The sequence below is a fragment of the Cavia porcellus genome, unplaced genomic scaffold (genome assembly GCF_034190915.1).
Source record: "Cavia porcellus strain 051 isolate PalLab524CR breed Dunkin Hartley unplaced genomic scaffold, mCavPor4.1 scaffold_27, whole genome shotgun sequence".
In the NCBI taxonomy this organism is placed as follows: domain Eukaryota; kingdom Metazoa; phylum Chordata; class Mammalia; order Rodentia; family Caviidae; genus Cavia; species Cavia porcellus.
The window spans coordinates 17485393-17505697 of record NW_026947510.1 but is presented as its reverse complement, the minus strand read 5'-3'; the positions used below and the strand labels follow the sequence as shown (position 1 = coordinate 17505697).

Here is a 20305-nt window from a genome sequence, read left to right as displayed (position 1 = left end):
CAGGCCTAACTCAGGAAGGTGGCTCTTCCCATGTTTAATAAACTTTGGGTGGCAATCATAATTATCTGGAATTTTTTATCAGCAAATATTTGCAATTAAACCTTTCAGGGGAGGATAGACATAGAGAACATTAGCATTTTTAGACAACTCTGATTTACTAAATGTTTCCCAGAATTACCACCTTAATTCCCAGTTCATTGCCATCAGATAAATATTGTCATTCTCACTTTATGAAGAAATGAGGGTCCCAGAACCTCAAGAGTCGTATTCAAAGTCAAATAGCAGGGCCAAGATCTATGACACACCAGAACAATCTGGGGTCAAGAAACCAGTATGGAGGTCTGACCTTCTCTGGCGTCTCTTTAAAGAAGAGCAAGGTTCAGGGGCCACTGAAGATGAATATTATTTCTGTGCACAGTCAAGTCCAGGCCTATCTGAACAAAGCCATCTCAAATGACTGTCATAATACCCATAACAGAAGGCTGAAGCAGACCACATTATATTAACATTATCTGCAGATGGAGGGAGGTGTCTTCCAAACAATGACCCCAGGACTTCCGCGAGCCACACAAGAGAGCTCTATTTCAAAGGAATACCTTTGTGTTTTCAGTTCAAATACCAAGTCAGCCAGCCAGTGAACAAGGCTTGGAAATTTGAGATGGTTGGTAAAACCACTGCTTTCACCTTATTTGGATAAATAACAGCCTCAAAGACAACCCATTTGGGAGTCACGCATACCCTGAGGCTGAGCTTGGCAAGTGTCTGTCCACACCCTGCCCCTGCCCTGCTCTGCCCTGCCCTGCCCCAGCAGCCTAGGGGGTTTAGCCAGCCCTAACCAGTCCCTTGGGCCTCTCTGGGACCAGACTGCTTCCCTGTGTCCCAGCTGCAAACTTCGGGACTTTTGGGTTTTCCTCCTCTCTACTGAAGCCCTGCATTCCTGAAATTGAGCAGCTCATGAGAAACAAACTGTATTGCTTCCATCCCAGTGATCAATCCCAGGAAAAGAAGTCACACTCCCTGTGACAGTGGGCAAGGAGGAAGACACTGTGGAGCTGCTCCCGCCAAGCAGTGCTGGCTCTCAGGCAAGACTTCCCAATCCCACATGAGGCAAGCCACATGAAGAAGGGGTGATTCAAAGTGCATGGTTTGCACCAAGAGCATTAATCAAATTTAATTCAGAAAGAAACAAATTCTAGTGCAAACCAAAAGTAGCTCCTCATCCCCCTCCCTGCCGCCCAGCCCAAAATCTAGCCCTTCTCTCCCACAGTTTTCTTTATATTATCTTTTTTCTTCTTTTCTGAAAAGTGACACAGAGGAAAAAACTTGTTCTAGAGACATCAACCTCGCGAAACCTTGAGAAAAAATCCAATTATATGACATAGACTCACATTTAGAAAGTTATTCTTCCTCATTTCCATTCCCAAATTATTTGATGATTCAGAGTGCAGACCAGAGTGCTCAGGTTACAGGGGTGTAGTACTATGCCTGGCTGCTTCCCATCTTAGCATTTGGGAGAGGTCTCTCTGATAATAAAAAGAGACTTCATCTCATTAATTAACTGTGGTCTGAATAAAAATTTTAGATGCTGTGGAAGCAATGCAAGCAATGAACTCAAAGCAAAATTTTGAATTTTCTGAAAATTTCAACAATTTCAACAATCCATCTTCCACCTTCCCACAGTTATATTAAAAACAAAGATCTGGCCTAGTATGGTGGTGTATGCACACATCATGCCAGCTCTTTGGGAGGCTGAGGCAGAAGGATCATAAACTCCAGCTCAGCCTGGACTAAGTGGTGAGACCCTGTCTCAAAATAAAATATCTTGGTGCTGTAAGAGAGTTTGTCACATACACACACAAAAAACCTCTTAGAATATTGGTCAAAATTAATTCATTTTTTTAAATCATAAAGCAGTAAGTAGTGGTCTAACACAAAGGGAAATATATTTTGCCACTGAAAGTTGAAATAGGCATGCACATATATTCATATGCATATTTTAAATATGTAACTTTTCTATTTTTTTTGTTGCGGGATACCAGGAATCAAACTAAGGACCTTGTTCTTGGCAGGCAGGTGCTGTGCTGCTGAGCTATATCCTCCGCATGCAACTTCTCTTCTGTAGATGAGCATATATCTTTTGATAGAAACTATGTATCAAAAATTAAAAATATCAAGATTCATCAGATGCCTTTCAAAGCTTTTGTCATAAGGCGGATACTGAATAGAAACACTAGCATTTTTGCTAAATTTCTTCAGATCGTTGTTATGAATAATAAAAACACAGAAACATTTTAAAACAACATATTCAGTCTTGAAATGGTCAGATTAACATAATTATAGCCTTGGGTTGCCAACAGTGCCCGTTTCTCATTTTCATGTGAAGAGTGCAGAGGGTCCTGCAGATCACAAGCTAATGGGCTCCTTGGTCTAAATATATACAGCAAAATCTGCAGCAAATTTCTGAAGCATTACTGTCTGAACCCTGTAGATATTTGGTGAGTAAATTACGTTGCAGTGGAGCAGATACATTTTTTTGAAATATCTTTTATTTTGCAGTTACACAGCTGCTAAGAAATATATTTTTAGATTTGCTTTTACGAGCAAGCAACATGGGTATCTACTTTGTGGGTATGCATCCAGAATGTTCCTTTAGCTCTATTTGTAAATGGTTTATGTCTAGATGTACGCTCCTCCCCAAGTACGTGAGGAGGATCTTTTGGGATGTGACTGGATGGTGAGGGTGTGATTTGCATTAGTAGATTATTCCACGGATGGGTTCATAGCTGAATGTGATTTAAGAGGTGAAGCCTGCTTGATGGAGAAGGGTCATAGCACATGGCCTGGGTGGTGCATCCTCCTCTCTCTGCCTCCCTTGGTCCGTTCTCTTCTTCCTGTCTGGCATGAGTGAGCTGCGTCTCCTCTGCAATGCCCCTCTGCTATGCTGCCCTGTCCGGAAGCCAGCTGACTATGGACCAAAACCTCTACAAACTGGGAGCCAAAATAAACTTCTCCTTTCATCTGTGGAAGTCAAGTATTTTGTCCAGCAATGAGAAAAATAACTAAGACATTACTACAAGTTGTCAAGCATCTATAACGTTGCATTTGTGTCCTTTTGTCCTGGAAGGAAGTGCAAGAATCAGTCCTAGATGCTCTACCTCAAGAGAGCAAGTTCTGACCATAAATCCTATGTGTCAAGGGTGGCATGTTTCATGAAAAATGCGCATCTGAATTCAAGCACACTGCAGATCAGATCTCTGATACTTCTAAATTTCTCTCATTATTGTGACTGTCATGATTTCTCATTGTCACTTGGCAGCTTTTCTACTGTATCGAGAATAAATGAAAATGAACAGTTTCAAAGACAGGAATCATAGTAAGCCAAAACATGACCATTAATGTCACAGGAAAAGGAAAAAAATAAAAGGAATAAAAATCAAGTACACGTGTTGATCAGCCAAATGAATCAACATATTGTCCGTGTTTGAGGAATATGGAGTGAGTTAGTGCTGCTTGAACCATGGAGACAGATCCTACAGCTTAAAAGACATGCTGGGTATTCACACCTTTTATCTGGACAGGCCTCAAATTACAAAAATCTGCACAAAAATGACTTAATAAATAGCTCCTCTTTTGTACCAAATAATAAGACGCTGAGGTTTTGAGAGCTCTTAAGGAATATTTAAATTGGATTTTGAAATTGAAATAGTTCATTTTTTTTAGTATATACTCTCTAAAGAAGCTTTTTATTCTTTCCATGCCCCCCTCTCTTGGGCTTTGTCCAAAGCCTCAATTTCTACATTTCTTGCATTAACGAGACAGCCATTGCCACTGGGACTGTGTCCTTATACTAGCTGTACTACACTGTTCATTCAATAATTTTCTTTAAGTCAATATTAAATTGAATTTTTCTTCTTAACTGTGACTCCAACAGTAGTATTCATTAAACTTGCATGTTCTTTGTGCTACCAGTTTTTTAAAAAATCAGTAAAAACAGTATTACACAATTACCAAAATTTTAAAACCTGCTTTTCTGCCACATATAATTGACTAGTTCTAAGGGAAGAGTAACTCTGAAAATAGTTTGAGCAGTAGTATCATAGCTTTAAACAGAGTGACAGTAGACATTATCTGCCACAGTGATACAACTGACTTTTGAAGATAATACTGTAATACTACACAACTTTGTTAAGCCAATATTGTTTTATTCAAGGCATCTCATGATTTGGAGCAGCTGCTGCTTTTCAGCTGAGTTGATGGCCTCTTCTCCTTTCATAAAAATACTGGATAATCTAAATCTAGTTGGTTCAAAATTCATTTACTTTTGGTCCAGGCCCATGCATTTCCAATTAATGAGCTCTGGCCCCATTACAGGATTTTGGTTCTATTTTTAGTGAGATCATCCAGAAGAGAGAGGTTCGAACTGCTTTCTGGAGGGTAAATAAAGTCTGCTTAGACTCAGTTACAGCAGTGGATGGCCATGTCAAATACACAGTTTTCTCCAATCCATAAATAAAACAAATCACATGAGACACCGGAATAAGAACCAAAGCAAACAAGCAGATGGCACTGGACACAGGCAGAGGGCAGGTCTGCGGAAAGGTGACTTGGGCTCCAGCCCCATTTTTTACTTCTTTGTTTTGTGATCTTCACCAAGTCTCTCCAGTCACTCTGGACCTACCAGGTCTCAGCTTCCAGGTCAAAACATTAGAGAAGATGATGCCTAGGACCCTCTTTTTCACCTCAAAACCCTGATAACTACAAAAGTCAAGCCTGCTCAATGAGGGAACACCAGCAATACAGGTCAGATATGTTTGCCAGGGCACAAATTTAAAGTAGCCAGCTCTATCTTCTCAGAGGCAAATCAATGCAAATGAGGACACTGCCAGCCCATGGGAAAAAAGCAGGGCAGGGGCAAGTACGGTATCAGCAAGGGCTATGTGTCTTAAATACATTTTTCTTTTTAAAAGATTAGTACAAAATTCCTTCTACACTAAAATTCATATAAACAAAACAGGTTTGCTTGAGACCTTTTGGAAAGAGCATAAACAATAGTCACCTAGCAGTCTACTATGCTCTGGGATCTGGGATCCAAGGGTCCTAGGTAGATATGGGAGGGGACATTCTGGTATGGTCTGGACTGCACCAATGGGGACCCACAGGAAACATGGAAAAGCGAATCCTCTGCCAGACACACAGGTAACAGGACTCCAACTTGCAAGTAGAAGGACATATGCTCCAGGTCAAAGTCCATTTCCTCTGACATCTGTATTTATAAGATCAAAGATGTGGCATGATCTCAAAGGGCAGAAGGGTGTGGCTCAAACCTCTCCTGTATTCTCCAGCAAAGCTCTGAAATATTTGGGATACAATCCCTGTGCCTGTTTAAGAAGAAGGCCGCCTAGTCCAGGTGACTTTTGGGTATGTTAGCTGTGTGACCAGCCCTGAACTTTGACACTGAAAATGGGTTGCAAGTCAAGTCACGTTGGTCCAGAAGCTGTGACCAGCAGCTGTATCCCTGGTGATGCGGCTGCCAGTAATTACTTTGCATCACAAATCACCAGGATAATTTTGCTGCTGAGTTCATGTCTCAGTCTTCAGCAAGGGGTGGGAAGAGGATGCTGAAGGTGCAGCTCTGCTCGATGGGCTCACGGCTGCCCTGATTCCAGAACCTCACCTTCAATGTTTTTAAATATTCTTCCTGGCTTCCTTCCCAAAGGGTAGCAGGCAGGCGCACTAAGCTAGTCTCTTCAAAAAGACTTCTCATTTCCAAAGCAAGCTCACAAATATACTCCCTGCTCTGTCCTGTGAACACATTTTTTAAATGAGCAAAATAGCACATGAAGCAAAGAAAAAAAGCAATGAAAGTCTCTGCAATAAAAGGCGGTTTATTCAAGGTGGTTTTTGCTGTCTCCACACTACCTCATGTTCGCTGCTTCATTTCACTTGAACTTGTAACCAAATCCCTGGATAAACAAGCAGCCTGATACAGTCCTAGGATGTGGATGCTATAGATATTTAAAAAAAATCCCAACAAAGCACAAAATACTTTATCTTGAAGCCAGATACACATTACTTATTCATTCATTCATTCTTCTTCTCAAGATAAGTTATCTGTATTTTACTCCAGACTAGAAGCTCTCATCTCCCGGCGAGACTATGTGGTACAGTACTAAGAACAAAGGTTAAAGAGAGACGGGCTTGATTTAAATCCTAGCTCTGCTACCTACTAGTACATGACATTGTTACAGAATCTCTCTCAACCTCAATTTCCCAATAGTTAAATGGGTATAAAGAACCTATGCCATAGATTAGCTAAATGAAATGATAGATGTTGTTAAGACCACACTGGAAAACAACAATTCATGTATATTTAACTCTTCTATGAACTGGAATGAAAACATTTTCAGGACAGTTAAGTAGACCCACACATGTGTTCCTTTAAAGAAAAATCAATTGATATAAAAGAACATTGACCTTATTAAGTTCTTTTGAGTGAAAGAAATGCAAAATATTGTGACATAATTACTGTAAGAGTAAGACAGAACAGTCATGTCAAATAAATATGGTTCCTATCAAAGATTTTTTTCTATGAATCATTAAGTCTGACACAACAGGCTTGCTTGTCTCTGTTACTTAAAAACTGTAGGGATGTTCAATGTTACTTTGTAAGACTTACATTGATTTTTCTTTAAACATTGTTTTCAAAACCAAGATAAAAGTGTCATTTTTATTTAAAAATTTAAAGCTATTTTCACAAGGAAAAAAAATCAAGTCATAGATACATACTAATCCCATTTTTACTGTGCCTTCTGATTTGTCTAAATTTGTCTCAGAAACTAAACACAAGTCGGCAGCTTCATGAAAACTGTCATAAAACACATAAATCAACAAGTTCTGTACAAGCAAACTACACTGACATTTAAAATCTTTTTCTAAATTATACGGTTAAACAGAAACTAGATCACAAGATCTGTAGACTGGCAACAGCCCAAGATAATTTAAGTGGATCTTTAAAAAAGCAGACTAATATAGGCAACAAAGAAATCTCCTAAGCAAAGTGAGGAAGTTTGGAGAAAAACCTCCCACTGTAATTCCTTACTGAGTTGAACCTGAATATAGAAGACTTAACTCAAGGGAATGTAAATGTGCCGGAGTATGACGAGAGAATTTCTGAAGATTGTATTTTGCTGTAAAGACGTGGCTCTTACCTTTCATCTTCCACAAGCCTTTCTTTTCTGGAAGAAACTTTCTAGATTTGCAGAGATCTGGAAACCACCCATCTCTCGAATGCCTTCAGCTCAGCCTGTCTTCATGGTGACTAAATGCGAGGCTTAGTTTTCTTACAGAAGGAAGCTTTTAGTCAAAATATGTGGTTTAAAGGAGCAGTATCCACCCTTGTTAAAACTATTTCACAGACATTCAGAGGTTTTGTTTCTACTCTATGAAAGTTAAATCTGAGTAGGAAGGCATTTTTCCTGTCCCGGAAACCAGCATAACTAAAACCAATGCTGAGCTAACGAGAAATGTTTCTTCCATGTGTTCTTGTCTGGCAGAAACTGCAAGCCATATCAAGGAAACACGTGATGTTTATAAATACAATATGGCTCATGTTGTCATAACCTCTCAATGACAAGAAAAAAGTGCAAGGAAAAGCAAGCAGACACGCAGCAGGAGAGATGAGATTTGTATCACTTGGAAGCTGCCGATGCGACGTGCATATATTACCTTCTTCTTCTTTTTTTTTAAATAAGACTTTATAACTGGGAGCAGCAAGAGAGGAAAAAATATCTGCCATGGTCCGGATAGCCAGTGCATTAAAATGTGTTTGCTAGCTAAACATTGCAATAAGAGCAATTTCTTATCCGTTGTAACACAATCATCCTCTTGCATGTCAGAAAGACACAATGCAAAGGGCATTGTTAGGTACATCACTCACAAGCCAGTTCCATGGTTAAATCAAACGCAGAACCAAGGCAAGGATTTCACACAGGCTGAGTTGATGTGAAAAATTAGAGATGTATCATGATGGATTATTGGCTTTTCTGACCTGCTGTCAGGTCTGAGAGGGTAGTTAGTGTACATAGCTGGGTCCCCATTATATCCTGAAGATCTTACGTGAGAGACTAGACCAAAGTGGCAAGAGAATTGGTGATGCTTTACACTAAGGATGAGGTTCACTGTTCCAAAGCCATTGCCCCTATCCTGTAAGTTTGGGGGTATTTGAAATACTGACTTCCAACTCAGTTTAAAAGCAAGATTTGGCCTGTTGTGCTATAAATACAGCAAAAATATGATCTGTTTTATTTGGCTTTGTTATGCAAAGATTTGGCTTACTTTTTGTTTTTGTTTTTTGTTTTATTTTTTGCATTTGCTAGGTAGGCACTGTGCCACTGAGCTACATCCCACAGGTGAATACACCTCCTGACAGCCACCCCTCTAGAAAAGGGGCAGGCAGGTGGGTGTGTGTTTCTAGTAATCACTTATTTTAATCTGGCAAAGGCAGACTTTCTCCCTTGTAGTTTTTCATATTTTCAACTTCAAGGATATCAATATCGAATTCTACTGCTGCATTGTGGAACACTGTTAGGACAGGTAAACATTCATATTTCTTGCTGGGTCAAGAGTCCATATGAGGATAAACTAGGAAAGCTATAAACCGCAAATCCTTGCATTTATGGATCACTGTATTGATCTCAACAGCGGAGGCATAAATGGAAAGTTTGTGATAACAAAATGTCGACCTAAGTGCCATCCATCCAAATATTTAGTGAGAACTTACTCAGGGCAGGACAGTGTCTGAGAGGCGGTCACAGGGAGCATGGAGATGAGTGAGATGGGGACCTGGCCTTTAAGAAGTTTAGAGATTAGAAAGAAAATTAAGATGTGGGCATTGGTGACTACGACATGGACAGTAAGAGGGAAGCAGGGTAAGAACGAGGGAGGTAAAGTTCCCCGGATGTTCTGAGGAGGGATGGTGCAGTGAGGGCTGCAGAAGGCCGGATGGAGGCAAAGGTCAGGGAAGGCAGTGGCTTCTGAATGGGTCTTCAGGGACAGGTGCACACGGACACATGGGGACGAGCCTTGGACACTGCTGGTGAGGACAGGCGTGGGAAAGGACAGCAGTGACCGCAGCTCCTCCTGGCTCTGAATCTCACTCCAAGGCTCTGGGAAGTATACTTCCCCCATGAAAGCAAAGAAACCATGTCAAATTGACATTGCCCTGAAAGTCAAACGAGTGTATCTGGATGACGTGCTTAGCAACGTGGCAACATGGTAAGTACATTATGAATGCTCATTATTAAAGCTGCTGCCATTGTGTTTGAAGAATTAAAACACATAGTAAGATTAGCGAGGAGTGTTTTCTGAAACTTCCATCTCTATGGGATTTTTTTTTTTTCGTTTTTAAAATTTTTTGTCATCTGTTTGAACAGGGTTTCACTATGTAGTTCAGGCTGGCCTTGAACTCACTTCACAGTCCAGGCTGGCCTCATCCTTCCAGCAATCCTCCTGCCTCAACCTCCTAAGTGCTGGGATTACAAGTGAGCACCACTCATTTCTATGAGATTACTTCATTTCTTTCCAAATCCCAAATCCTTCTTCTTAATCATAACACTGCCCTGTTGAAAAAAAGAGTTCTCGATTCTGTGGCAATCACAGATACACATACTGAATGAGCAGTGTGTTTGCTTGTTTGGGTAGCTTTATGTCTTTTTAGTGCAACCAGTAGGGGATAGAGTGGGGCAAAGTAAAACTCAAAGGATGCAATGAAATAGACACAGAACAGTGTCAGTGTTAACTAAGGATGTTTTGTGTGCTTAAAAATCTCACCAGGAACATCCTTTCAAATCTTGCAAAAATTAAAATAGAAATATCAAGGAAGGAATGCTATAGACTAAATATAAAGAAATAGGAAGAGCTGGGTTGAGATTCTATATCTGCCACTTATCAGCAAATAAGCTTGGGAGAGACTTCTTTGGCCTCACTTTGTCATCTGGAAAAATGAAATCCATGCACCTGTTTGTAGTTATTAACAAATTTATAATACTTTGTGTAAAATACTTTAACATAGCAACTACTTCACAGACACAAAAAGCACCATTATCTTACATCCTGAACAACAATGGTATAGAACAAATACTATTATAGACAACAGTATTCTATACTGCTATTACAGAACTATTCTGACAAAGTGCAAAGAAATTAATAGAATTCACATAAATTATTGCAATTATGTAAAAAAAAATTCGAAATGGAATGTATGACAAGGGAAGATGAAAGCAGGGAAAAAAAGAGAGGCCAGGAACAAAGCCAGCACACAAATACACATCAGAAATGCCTGCAACCCTACTGTGGGTGGGCCACAAATTTAATTCTAAGCTTTAGCGTAACAACACAAAGAGGCAAAATAATCACTTACAAGATTCAGTGTCTATATGGTAAAAATAAACCAGAGAAGTGCAACTATTTCTGGTGATGAGGACAGATATATTTTTACAGTGGGCCCTCATTAGTGGCAGAAAATGACAAATACAGCACTTGTAGCACTATCATTATAGTCCTCAATGCATCCTGTTTAACAAGTGTTTACTACACATGCACCATCAGTTAGGATGCTCGACCAGCTTTCAGGAGGAGACAGAGATAAACACGTGCTTTTGAATCACTTACAGTCTAGTGGAGGAGATAACCATGCACCAAAACGATTATAACACAGTATGTAACACTCCCCCAGACGGGGCAGATAAATTCTGACAGAGCATTAGGGAAAGCTTTGTGGACTAGGCACACTTATTTAGGCTATAAAAGCAAGTGTTTAACCTGTTAACGTTTTATTATGGAAACTTTCAAACTAAAAAGAGAAGACCAAATAATATAATGAACTCGCATCATCCAGCTTTGACATTTTCCCACATTTAACAATTATAATCTAATTTCACCTTTTGTGTGTGTGTATATGGGGTTGCTTGAATATTTTAAAGCAAATCCCATTGATTATATCATCTAACCTATAAATACTTTAGTAGGTTTTGTTTTTAAAAACATAACTGCCAATCTATTATTATACCCAACAGAATTACATTATCCCTTAATATCATCTGATTTCTAACATACGTTGTAATTTCCCAAATAGTTCTAGGGATGTCTGTTACATTTTGGTTGTTGTACTCAAAAGGCAAACATAGCATACACATGGCTCTTGGTTGGTTTGATATAGTAAAGCCCTGAGAAATTTGGTGTTCTCAGCCACTTTTTTGTACTCCAATAGCTTTATTGAAGGAATCAGAACCTATTAGATGAGTAGAATTTTAAAAAGACTCTATTAGTCTGTTTCGTGTTGTTATAACAAAATACTCAAGGTTCTCTCAGTTTACGACTCTGGTGGCTCGAACATCCAGACAACGTGTTGTCTGGCAAAGGTGTGGCTGTGTCACCACATGGAAGAGAAGCAGGAAAGGAAATGGCTACATTTAGAAGAGGCCAACTATATGGTACGGCCTTTACTTTTCTTTACAATGACTCATTCCTGCAAGAACTAACCCAGTCATGGGAGAGCTACATCAATCCCTTCTGAGTGCAATGCCCCCACTACCCAAACATCTTTCACTTAGTGCTGCCCATTAAAGATTCAGTGATTCTCATCACTGTTACGCTAGGGACCAAGCTTCCAGCACAGGGCTCTCTGTGGGACCCACTCAAGTCATGCAAGGCAGACATGTGGGGCAGAGAGGGCGACTGAGGTACCAAGAGCAGGAAAAGCTGAAGTGGGAGTAAGAACTGGGAGATGAGGTGCCTGAGAAAATGCTGAGTACTGTAACTGCAGCAGGCTCCCAACATCTGGAATGAAGCTACCTGGCTTTCAAACATCGGCTCCTAGGTGGCCTGGGGAAAAGCTCTTAAACAAGTTTTATCAGGTATAAATATGGGATTTACATCTATGCCTACCTTTTTTACATTTTGCCTTAGGGATTCAATGAAAGTACGCTTGCAAGTGCCTAATAAATGCACAAGCCAGTCAGCTATTTCAAGGACACCTGGGAAATGAAACCTCGCAGCGTGGAATGAGCTGGATCTGGTAACTGGTGAATGTGTTGATGAATGACAGTCAGACAAGAGAAGACCCACTGATAACCAACATTTTAAATTCTACTCCTAGGACCCACCTGCCAAAACATAAATGTGCTCTCTCTCTTGCTCTCCCTCTTCCCCCACAGAGCCCTCAAAGGATGATCAAACAGAATAAAGGCTTAGGGGGAGACAAACAGACCAGGAATTTTGTCTTCAACTGGATACACTGAATATATTGAAGGAATATTGATGTGACCACTTAGAATTTGAACATTTGAGTTTTGGATTGTAGAAATAGCAAAATTAGGTCTATAGGTTCAAGGGCCACTCATGCTGAGACGATAGTGATAGTTAAATCAGTAGCAACGGTAGAGTGTGAGGGCACAAGGCTTTCACTGCAGTGCTCTGGGAGGCTGGGGCTGGAGAATCACAAAGTAAAGCTCAGCCTCCACGATGTAGTGAGGTCATGTCTCAAGACAAAAACAACAAAAAAAGTTGGGGTGTAGCTTAGCAGTAAATCCCTGGGTTCAATCCTCAGAATAATTAAAAAGAAAAGAAAAAAATCAGTAGTAAGATAAAAATCACAAGTACAAAAGTTCAGATGAAAAAGAACCAATTAAAACCCCCAAACAAAACAAATAAACACCCCTAAACTCAAATTGGTAAAGCCTGCCTGAACACTCTGATGGCTATTTGGGGCCATGAGGAAGGGAGGTTAGCATATAACACTGCTGTGTTTGAATGCAGGCAAGGGGTTCGGTCACACCAGGGTCCCAGAAGCCAATGGTTTCTAAGGAGACAATGCCTCAGTGCCAAACACAAAGCTCAGAAAGAAGACGACCAGGAAGCAGTGGCTGATTTGGGTATTACCAAGTAATTTAAGACCCAGGCTAAGTCTAGGGAATGTGTTCTAAATGCAAATCTGGCAGTTGTCAGCATAAAAGCAGAAATTAGAGACATTCAAGTGAAATTAACAGAAAGAGAAGAGAGAGAACAATGAACAATGAGTGCAAAGAATCTTGGGAAGTCATTGCCTTGAACACAAGAAGTGGAGAAACCCCAACACTATGAAAATGCCATCAGGTTTGATGACAGGGAGTTACTGGTCATCTATGAGAGCTACAGAAGGGAATGGTTCATTTATGAATATACATGCATGAATGAAAAACCTTGTGAGTATATATGTAATTTGTGCAAAAGGGCTTGACTCATAGCGTGAACTCAATCCCTTGAGAACTGAATTATCAAACCTACTACCTGATGCAAGGAACCAAAGCCAAGCAATTAAATTACATCAGAGTGATTTGCATCCATGGTAAAGAAGCTGGCTGTATTCAATCCCAGTTGAAAAAACTACAAGTCTCATTAGATAGTCTAGCCTCAAAACTGCTCAGCTAGATGCTAGATAGAAAACTAGACACATGTCTTCCCCAGCAAGCATAAATCCTAAGCACAGGCTCAATTCAAGAACCTCAGGGTTAAGACTTCAGTCTAACACGCTTCCTGAGGAATACCATTTGGTCATAAAGTGTTCTGGGAGAGCTGCCTGTAAATTTCAGATAAGTAGGCTTACATTTTCTTCTTGTTTAAAGGCAAGATGCTAAGTTGATTGTTTAAGGAAAGCCTCAGACAGTATTGCAGAGTTCTGGAATGGCTGGTGCGGCCACTCAGCTTGTTCCTATGGATATCTTTCTCAGATGCATATTTATTGGTAACAAGCAACCAGCTGGGAGGTCTGGTTCAGGCTGTGTCTGGGGGCTGAGGAGCAAAGTCTAATGACATCATGGGTAGGGCTGCAGTGACGGATGCGTGAGTGGTTACTGTCAGTTTCCTTCATGGCTATGCTCATGTTGCAGACATATGTGAGAATGTATGCATTCCATCTTGCAACTCGGTTTAGTCTACAACAACCAGTCCTTGCTCTGTTCTCTATTTCTGTTCTTCTCCATGAGCAAAGGGTTTTACAGCTGGGTTACAGGCAGGGCTCAACAAAACTTCCTGTCCTCTCCTGGCAATGTAGGCCCATTTACGGAGAGGAGAGAGAATCCTAACTTCAAGAGCCAAAAGATGAGGCCAAAGGAATTCCATGTCTTTAAATTTCTGTAATCTGTGAACAGGGGCCAAGTTACACTCTCTATTTATTTCTAAGTAGCCTTCACTGACACACAGGGGCTTTTCCATTGGATAGATGGTAACATATATTATGCTTGCATTTGGAGACAACAGTTGATTTTCTCACATGGACAACTGGTATCTGAAGTAGACTATGGAGAACACAGAGAGTGACTGCTATTGTTTCACTTAAAAGTAAAAACAGAACCACTTCATTGAAATGCATCATAAAAGTTCTGCCTTCTAAAGGCTTTGTGCATATGGTTGACATTTGATGTACCCAGTCCTCACAGTGGGTTCCTATTGGAGGCACCACATCTGCTTAAGAGTTAAAACAGGTGTTCTCGTCAGCCATTCACAAGACTTGCACGGGCAATTGTGGGGCGTTGATGTCTGGGAATGACTTTGCATCACAGAAACAACTTTGAGCACAACAGAATCATAATTCAAAGATAGGTGTCCTCTCTTCTCAGAGCAGTGAGACTCACACCAGCCCACAGACACTACAACTGTAGAATTGTTAACTTATGGTATTTTAAGCCCTTAGGTTTGTCATACTTTGTAACCACAGCAACAGGAAACTAACATGTGCTACCAGAAAGTAGAAAGCACTTCATGTAACCCAGGGCAGAACAGGCCCTTGGTGTTTTTGGTTTTCATTCATTGATCTTTTTCCTAGCTAAACTCTAGCATCCAACTGATGGCTAATCCACAGAAAAATGATGTAAAATTTCATAGTACCTTCAAAATGTGTGTCTCATCTAAAGATCAGCTGAAAAACTAATCTTGTATTTCCCCTCCCATTTTTACTTCAGAGGAATATAGCGTTCTTGTTAGAAACTGCAATGCTTTTCTAGAGGACCTGCATTAATATTATTTTAAAATCTGCTTTTTAAAGTTTCCCTGTTCTTTTTCCTTCAAAACATCCCTGTGAATGTTTGGATAATCTCCTGAGACAACCTAAATCTAGCTCCCAGATTACACCTATTTTTCTTCTCTACCCCAAACATCGTTCAGGGAAGACTTGCTAACACTTGACACAGTGCAAAGGTGAACAGTCCTGAACTAGGTGAGCTATTCAGTGAAAATGCTAGGACTTGGATAATGTAAGGACATGAACAGATTTTCCATGCATCTTATGCATTTTTGGTTTGCTTGTATGTTAGTTTTGCTTTCAACAGAAAAAAAAGTGGCAAGAGATCCTTTGAGTACATACATGTATTATGCACTTGAGTTCAGAATCCTTTTATGTGAAGATTTTCAGAATCTCCTTGGAGGGAGAATATATCAAAGTTCTCTGCCAAGGGGATGGGGATGCAGCTCAGTGGTAGAGTACTTGCCTACAATGTGGAAGACTCTGGGTTCAATCCTCAGCACATCAATCCATCTATCCATCAATCCATCTATCCCCATGCTTAAAGGTAAATTAAAGTGCATTCAGCCTCATTTTTATCCATTTTGCTTCTAATGACCGAAAAATATTATTTCTCTACCAAAGGACCAACAACGAGTCACCAGATGGGGTGAGTTACAGAAACCAGGAGATGGGTGGGTGGGGCAGGCTATGACTGTATGAGAAATAGGAATAAGAAGAGGGAGGAATGATTTAACCGCCAGATAAAGGTAAAAACAGAATAGTAATGCTTACCCTCATGTCTCCATTCATAGTTTTTGGTGTGTGATTAAATGCATGTGAAGGATCCTTGTTGTACACTTTGAGGAGTGATCTGTCCTGAATATGCCTGGAATAAAAAAATCAATAATTATAGCACACAAAAGAAGTTTGAGTTTGGCCATTTTCTGTCTGCTTTTATGGATCAGGTAAAAGCCAGGAACAGACAGTCCAGCAATTTTTTTTTTTTTTTTTTTTTTTTACCATAAGTCAGACAAAAGTCCTTTCACCATAAAATAGCCAGATTTAAGAAAGTAAAGAAGAAAAATGACTTTGGCTTTTCTTCCTTGTCCTGTTCCTCAGGAAAGTGTTATTTTTTCAGTGTAGCTCTCCACCCATAAATATCAGGTAACAAGGACTTTCTTTCAAGATTCCGAGCATGGAAAACCAATGCTTTCAAAAACAATAAACCTCCAGCATTTACAATAAGTTCAAAGAGATTTGATTAATATTTAATTGTTTGATTTTCCCAAACATCTGATTCACTGCTTATGTAATGAATGTGTATATGAATACTCTCTCTTTCTCTCTGTCTCTCCCTCTATCTCTCTCTCTGTCTCTCTCTTTCTCTCTCTCTCTCTCCTTTTCCCTTCTTCCTTCCCTGCCTTTAAACATGCTCAGCAATGGAAACACAAGGTATATGCAGTCTAGGGGGGAAAAAAGTACTGCAGAGATCAAAACTACTATCTTTGCAATGTTTTTTTCCCTTCTACAGTGGATTTTAAAAATACTTTTCTACACACAAATCGAATTATGGGATATAAAGAAATAGCAGCAATACATTCTTTTCTCCTTTTGAACCCAGCTCCTATAACCAATGACTCATACAGTGGTAAAAGATAGAAGCCCGACATCTTGATCAAAGCCTACCTTAAAATTATTTAAGAGCACATGAGTGTTAACAAGGGGCTTCTCCCTCTACTGGCAGCTTATAAGGGTACCCATTACCCTTTCGGCGCCATCTACATTCTACTGCTTCAAGTGCTGGCTGTAGAAATGTGTGCAGAGATGAATCCCTTCTTCCAGGTGCAGCCACATGTTAGCAGCCAGATCCTAATTGTGGGAATCACCAGTTCATGTCTTTGTTTTAAGTGAAGTGGAGGATTCTTTGCACCAGCTTTGTTTCTCCTTTTAAATATCCCCCAGTCATTGCTTTGAAGCAATGGCCAGCCCAAGCTTGCATGGAATCTCCACATTTCAAGGGCCTCATTAGAAGTCTGCCGGAGGGGGGTGTATACAACACTCATTAATAGTAGGGGGCTGGGCTAATAAGAAGGGAAAGTCACAGAGGTAAGGTTGCGTTTGCTAAAGACACTTGCCCTTGGGCTGCAGTCACGTATGAAAGTGAAGAAACTGAAAGCCTCCTTTAAGTCATGAAAAACACTTTCTGCTCTGGTCAAGGTATTAAAAAATACAGGAGTTCGGTTTATGACTCATTTAGAAACATGTCATCTGAGATGAACCAACAGTGAAAGGCCAGGTTGCAGTTACTGTGGCAATGTTTACAGCATGGTGTTCTGACCTGAGCATGCTGTGCTGTTTCCAAGGGACACACATCCAGACGAAGGCAATGGGATGAAATAGGCAAATGCTTGGTACGAACGCACAATACTGAAGGACGTGCAAGGAAATCTGTCTCCAAGTTTAGAAGATTAAGGTCACTGTCTTCAGTCAAAATCTACATAATGCTGCATTTTGTCTTACATAATGCTTGTGAAAACTTCTTCCACCATTCCAAAAACATATATAGTTGAAACATCTTGTATGACAGCAAAAAATAGAATATTAAGGAGGAAGGACAATATATACATATATTCTTGTATGACAGCAAAATATAGGATATTCAAGGAGGAAAGATTATATATATATATATATATATATACTGTCACATGAAAATATTTTCTCCATTTGAACATTTTTATATTTAAATCAAATATAACTAACAAGTACCATTATAAATTTATAAATTAATGACTTTCCATTGAAGAATTTTAAAGGAGACCTTTTTTTAAAAATCAGAACCACAGCTTAAAGACAACATGATTATCATTTTCACAAACATAAACATGTATGCACACAGAATTACTACTGTTTGAAGCATTCACCTCTAGAGTGCTGTTTTTTATCTATTTTTATCATCTAGATTTCCATTAAGAAAAAGGATCATGACCTCTTTCCGCCTGTCCTCCTCCCAAGTCTCTTTGTGATGACTTTCTCAAATAGTTTGAAAAGGAAGTCAAAGGGGCTGTAGTCTGAGACTTGGGAGAAAATAGTAGCTCATTGTGACATGGAATAGCAGATTCAGGCTGCAAGAGTGAGGTCTCATCTTTCACAACAACCCTGTCAGCCTTTAGCTCCATAATCAAGAGTGGCTTTGCTTAGCCTCATGGTTACTTATGGTTACTATCTGCCTCTAACTGTAAAGGAAGGAGTAGAAAGTGATTGCTGGAAAATAACATGTCCACGTGAAAATGCTACATGGGACTATATTACCACAAATGGGTTCTTCAAATATAATGTGATTATCTGCGGTTTAAATTTATGCTTTGTAAATTGAAAAAAATTTTGGTGACAGCCTGATTAATAATTTATTTCAAAACAAGCATGGATTTCCTGATACTCATGAATATTTAAACTCACTTTTAAACAGCAGGAAGGTTACATAACAGACGTAACACCTATACCTTAGGGCATGTATTAACACTGAAAGCCCTAAATTACTCATAGAGCTTGGCACATGCCTCAATGTGTCATTCCTGATCATAGTTAGATATTTATCAGTTTACACTTATTATACTGCAGAGGCACATTTTTAAGAAGTGCTACTCATTGTTTCTATAGTGCAGAAGCAGGAGAGTTTGCTGCCCCCACAGGACAGGACTTGGAGATCTACCCCCTTGATTTGACCCAGAATGTAGGCAGGAAAGTCTGAGGTCCTTAATTGGCTGTGTGCTTTGAGTGAATCCCTTAACTTTGATGTACCTGAGTTTCTGGTTTTAGGAAACAAAAGGGTTGAATCAGTCACTAGGTAATCTTTCTAGTTCTAAACTGTCTGGAGGCTATACTAGCAGCTACTTGTGTGTGTTGATTGGTTGGGACAATTCAGATGGGTCCTTTCCATTCGGTAGACAGTGGCCACTGCAGGCAGTAACAAATGCTTTTGTTTCCTTGCCACTTGCAGTAGCATGAATCTATCTGGCCTAATTTTAGAGTATATCCAACCAGAAGTCCTGGAGAAAGCCCACCTAGAAAGCGAGACACTTGGGTGAAGCAAAATCTAAACAAAATCTAAATGTAACACAGAGGACCAAAACAAGTAAATGATGTAACTACTTACCTCACATCATTTAATTCATAATAGACATTTCTGCTTTCATCTTTGATGTAAATGGCGACACTGGGTGACTCCAGCATTTTCATGGTGAGCTGCTGGGGAAAGGCACTTACAAAGAGAGCACGGATTGTGTCTGCGCTTGTGATTTCATTCGGCATCCTGAGCTGCTTGGTTTCATCTCCATATTGGAGGTAGAGAACCCCTACAGGCAAAAGGGACAGGTATCAGCCAGAGCAAGAATCTCAGGACATGGTGGGTGAACTAAGCCACTTCTGTGAGCATTCAAGTATGTACAGGAAAAGCACAAAAGGTGTATATTGAGGGATGTATGTTTAGATTTTCTAAGAAATGCACTGTAGTATATGGTTATTGCACAAAAACTCCCTTTTATCATTTGGAATCCAGGTATTAAACAGGTTAATTTTGGACTATTTTAAAACCAAAAGGACAAGGAGCTAATAACTTCTGATAGCCTAAGGCAAAAGGCAACACTTAATTCCCTTGGAAGGTGTTTTTAGGACTCTGTCCCCATAGGGTTATTTTTTCTGTGTCTTTCATTAACTAGGAACACACTCATTATAGCAATGGGTAAGCTATAGAGGTTAATTCTTTGTAGTCCATTCAGAAACATTTTAAGTGGCAGTGCTACCGTATTTCTGTGGCTTTAATAGGTAGTTGTTGCATGTTTATACCATATTAAACTATCTGGGAAAAAAGAGTGGCACTCTAGAATTTCAGAAATAAAGTGGTACAAAACAATTACACATAGAAAAATGCAAGTTCCAAATCACAGTGGTCTCCAATGAACCCTGTATCTTCTTACTCCATGGCCCCGTACAGTCCCTTCCCACACTGACTCTGAGTTTGGCCATGTGATTTGCATTGGCCAATGGGAAATTAACAAGGGTGAGACAACACAAAGATTTGATATTCACTTGCACATTGCAGCCCATCCTCTTGGTGGGCTGGGTCTTGGGATGTTCCCTTCTAGAACCCAGCTTTGAGAAATTGAACCAAGGCACATTGAGAGGGCATGTGAAAAGGAACCAGAGTCCTAGATGACTGCTCCAGTTAGGCGCCCTGCTGCCAGAACCAGTGGTTGGCCATGCAAATGAGCAATA

General features: G+C 39.9%; 1 protein-coding gene across 29 annotated transcripts in view; it reads right to left on the bottom strand.

Moving 5' to 3' along the window:
* Positions 1-20305, bottom strand: part of Kiaa1217 (KIAA1217 ortholog) — a 728606-nt gene that overhangs the window by 77928 nt on the left and 630373 nt on the right. For 28 of the 29 annotated variants that reach the window (XM_063238539.1, XM_063238524.1, XM_063238527.1 and 25 more), the window contains 2 exons: positions 19188-19386; positions 15827-15920 (listed from right to left, as the gene is read on the bottom strand). In XM_063238539.1, the coding sequence (XP_063094609.1) occupies positions 15827-15920; positions 19188-19386 (293 nt within the window). Of the gene's footprint in view, positions 1-7208; positions 10173-15826; positions 15921-19187; positions 19387-20305 lie in introns of those variants that run through there. The other variant, XM_063238546.1, reaches the window with a different exon arrangement.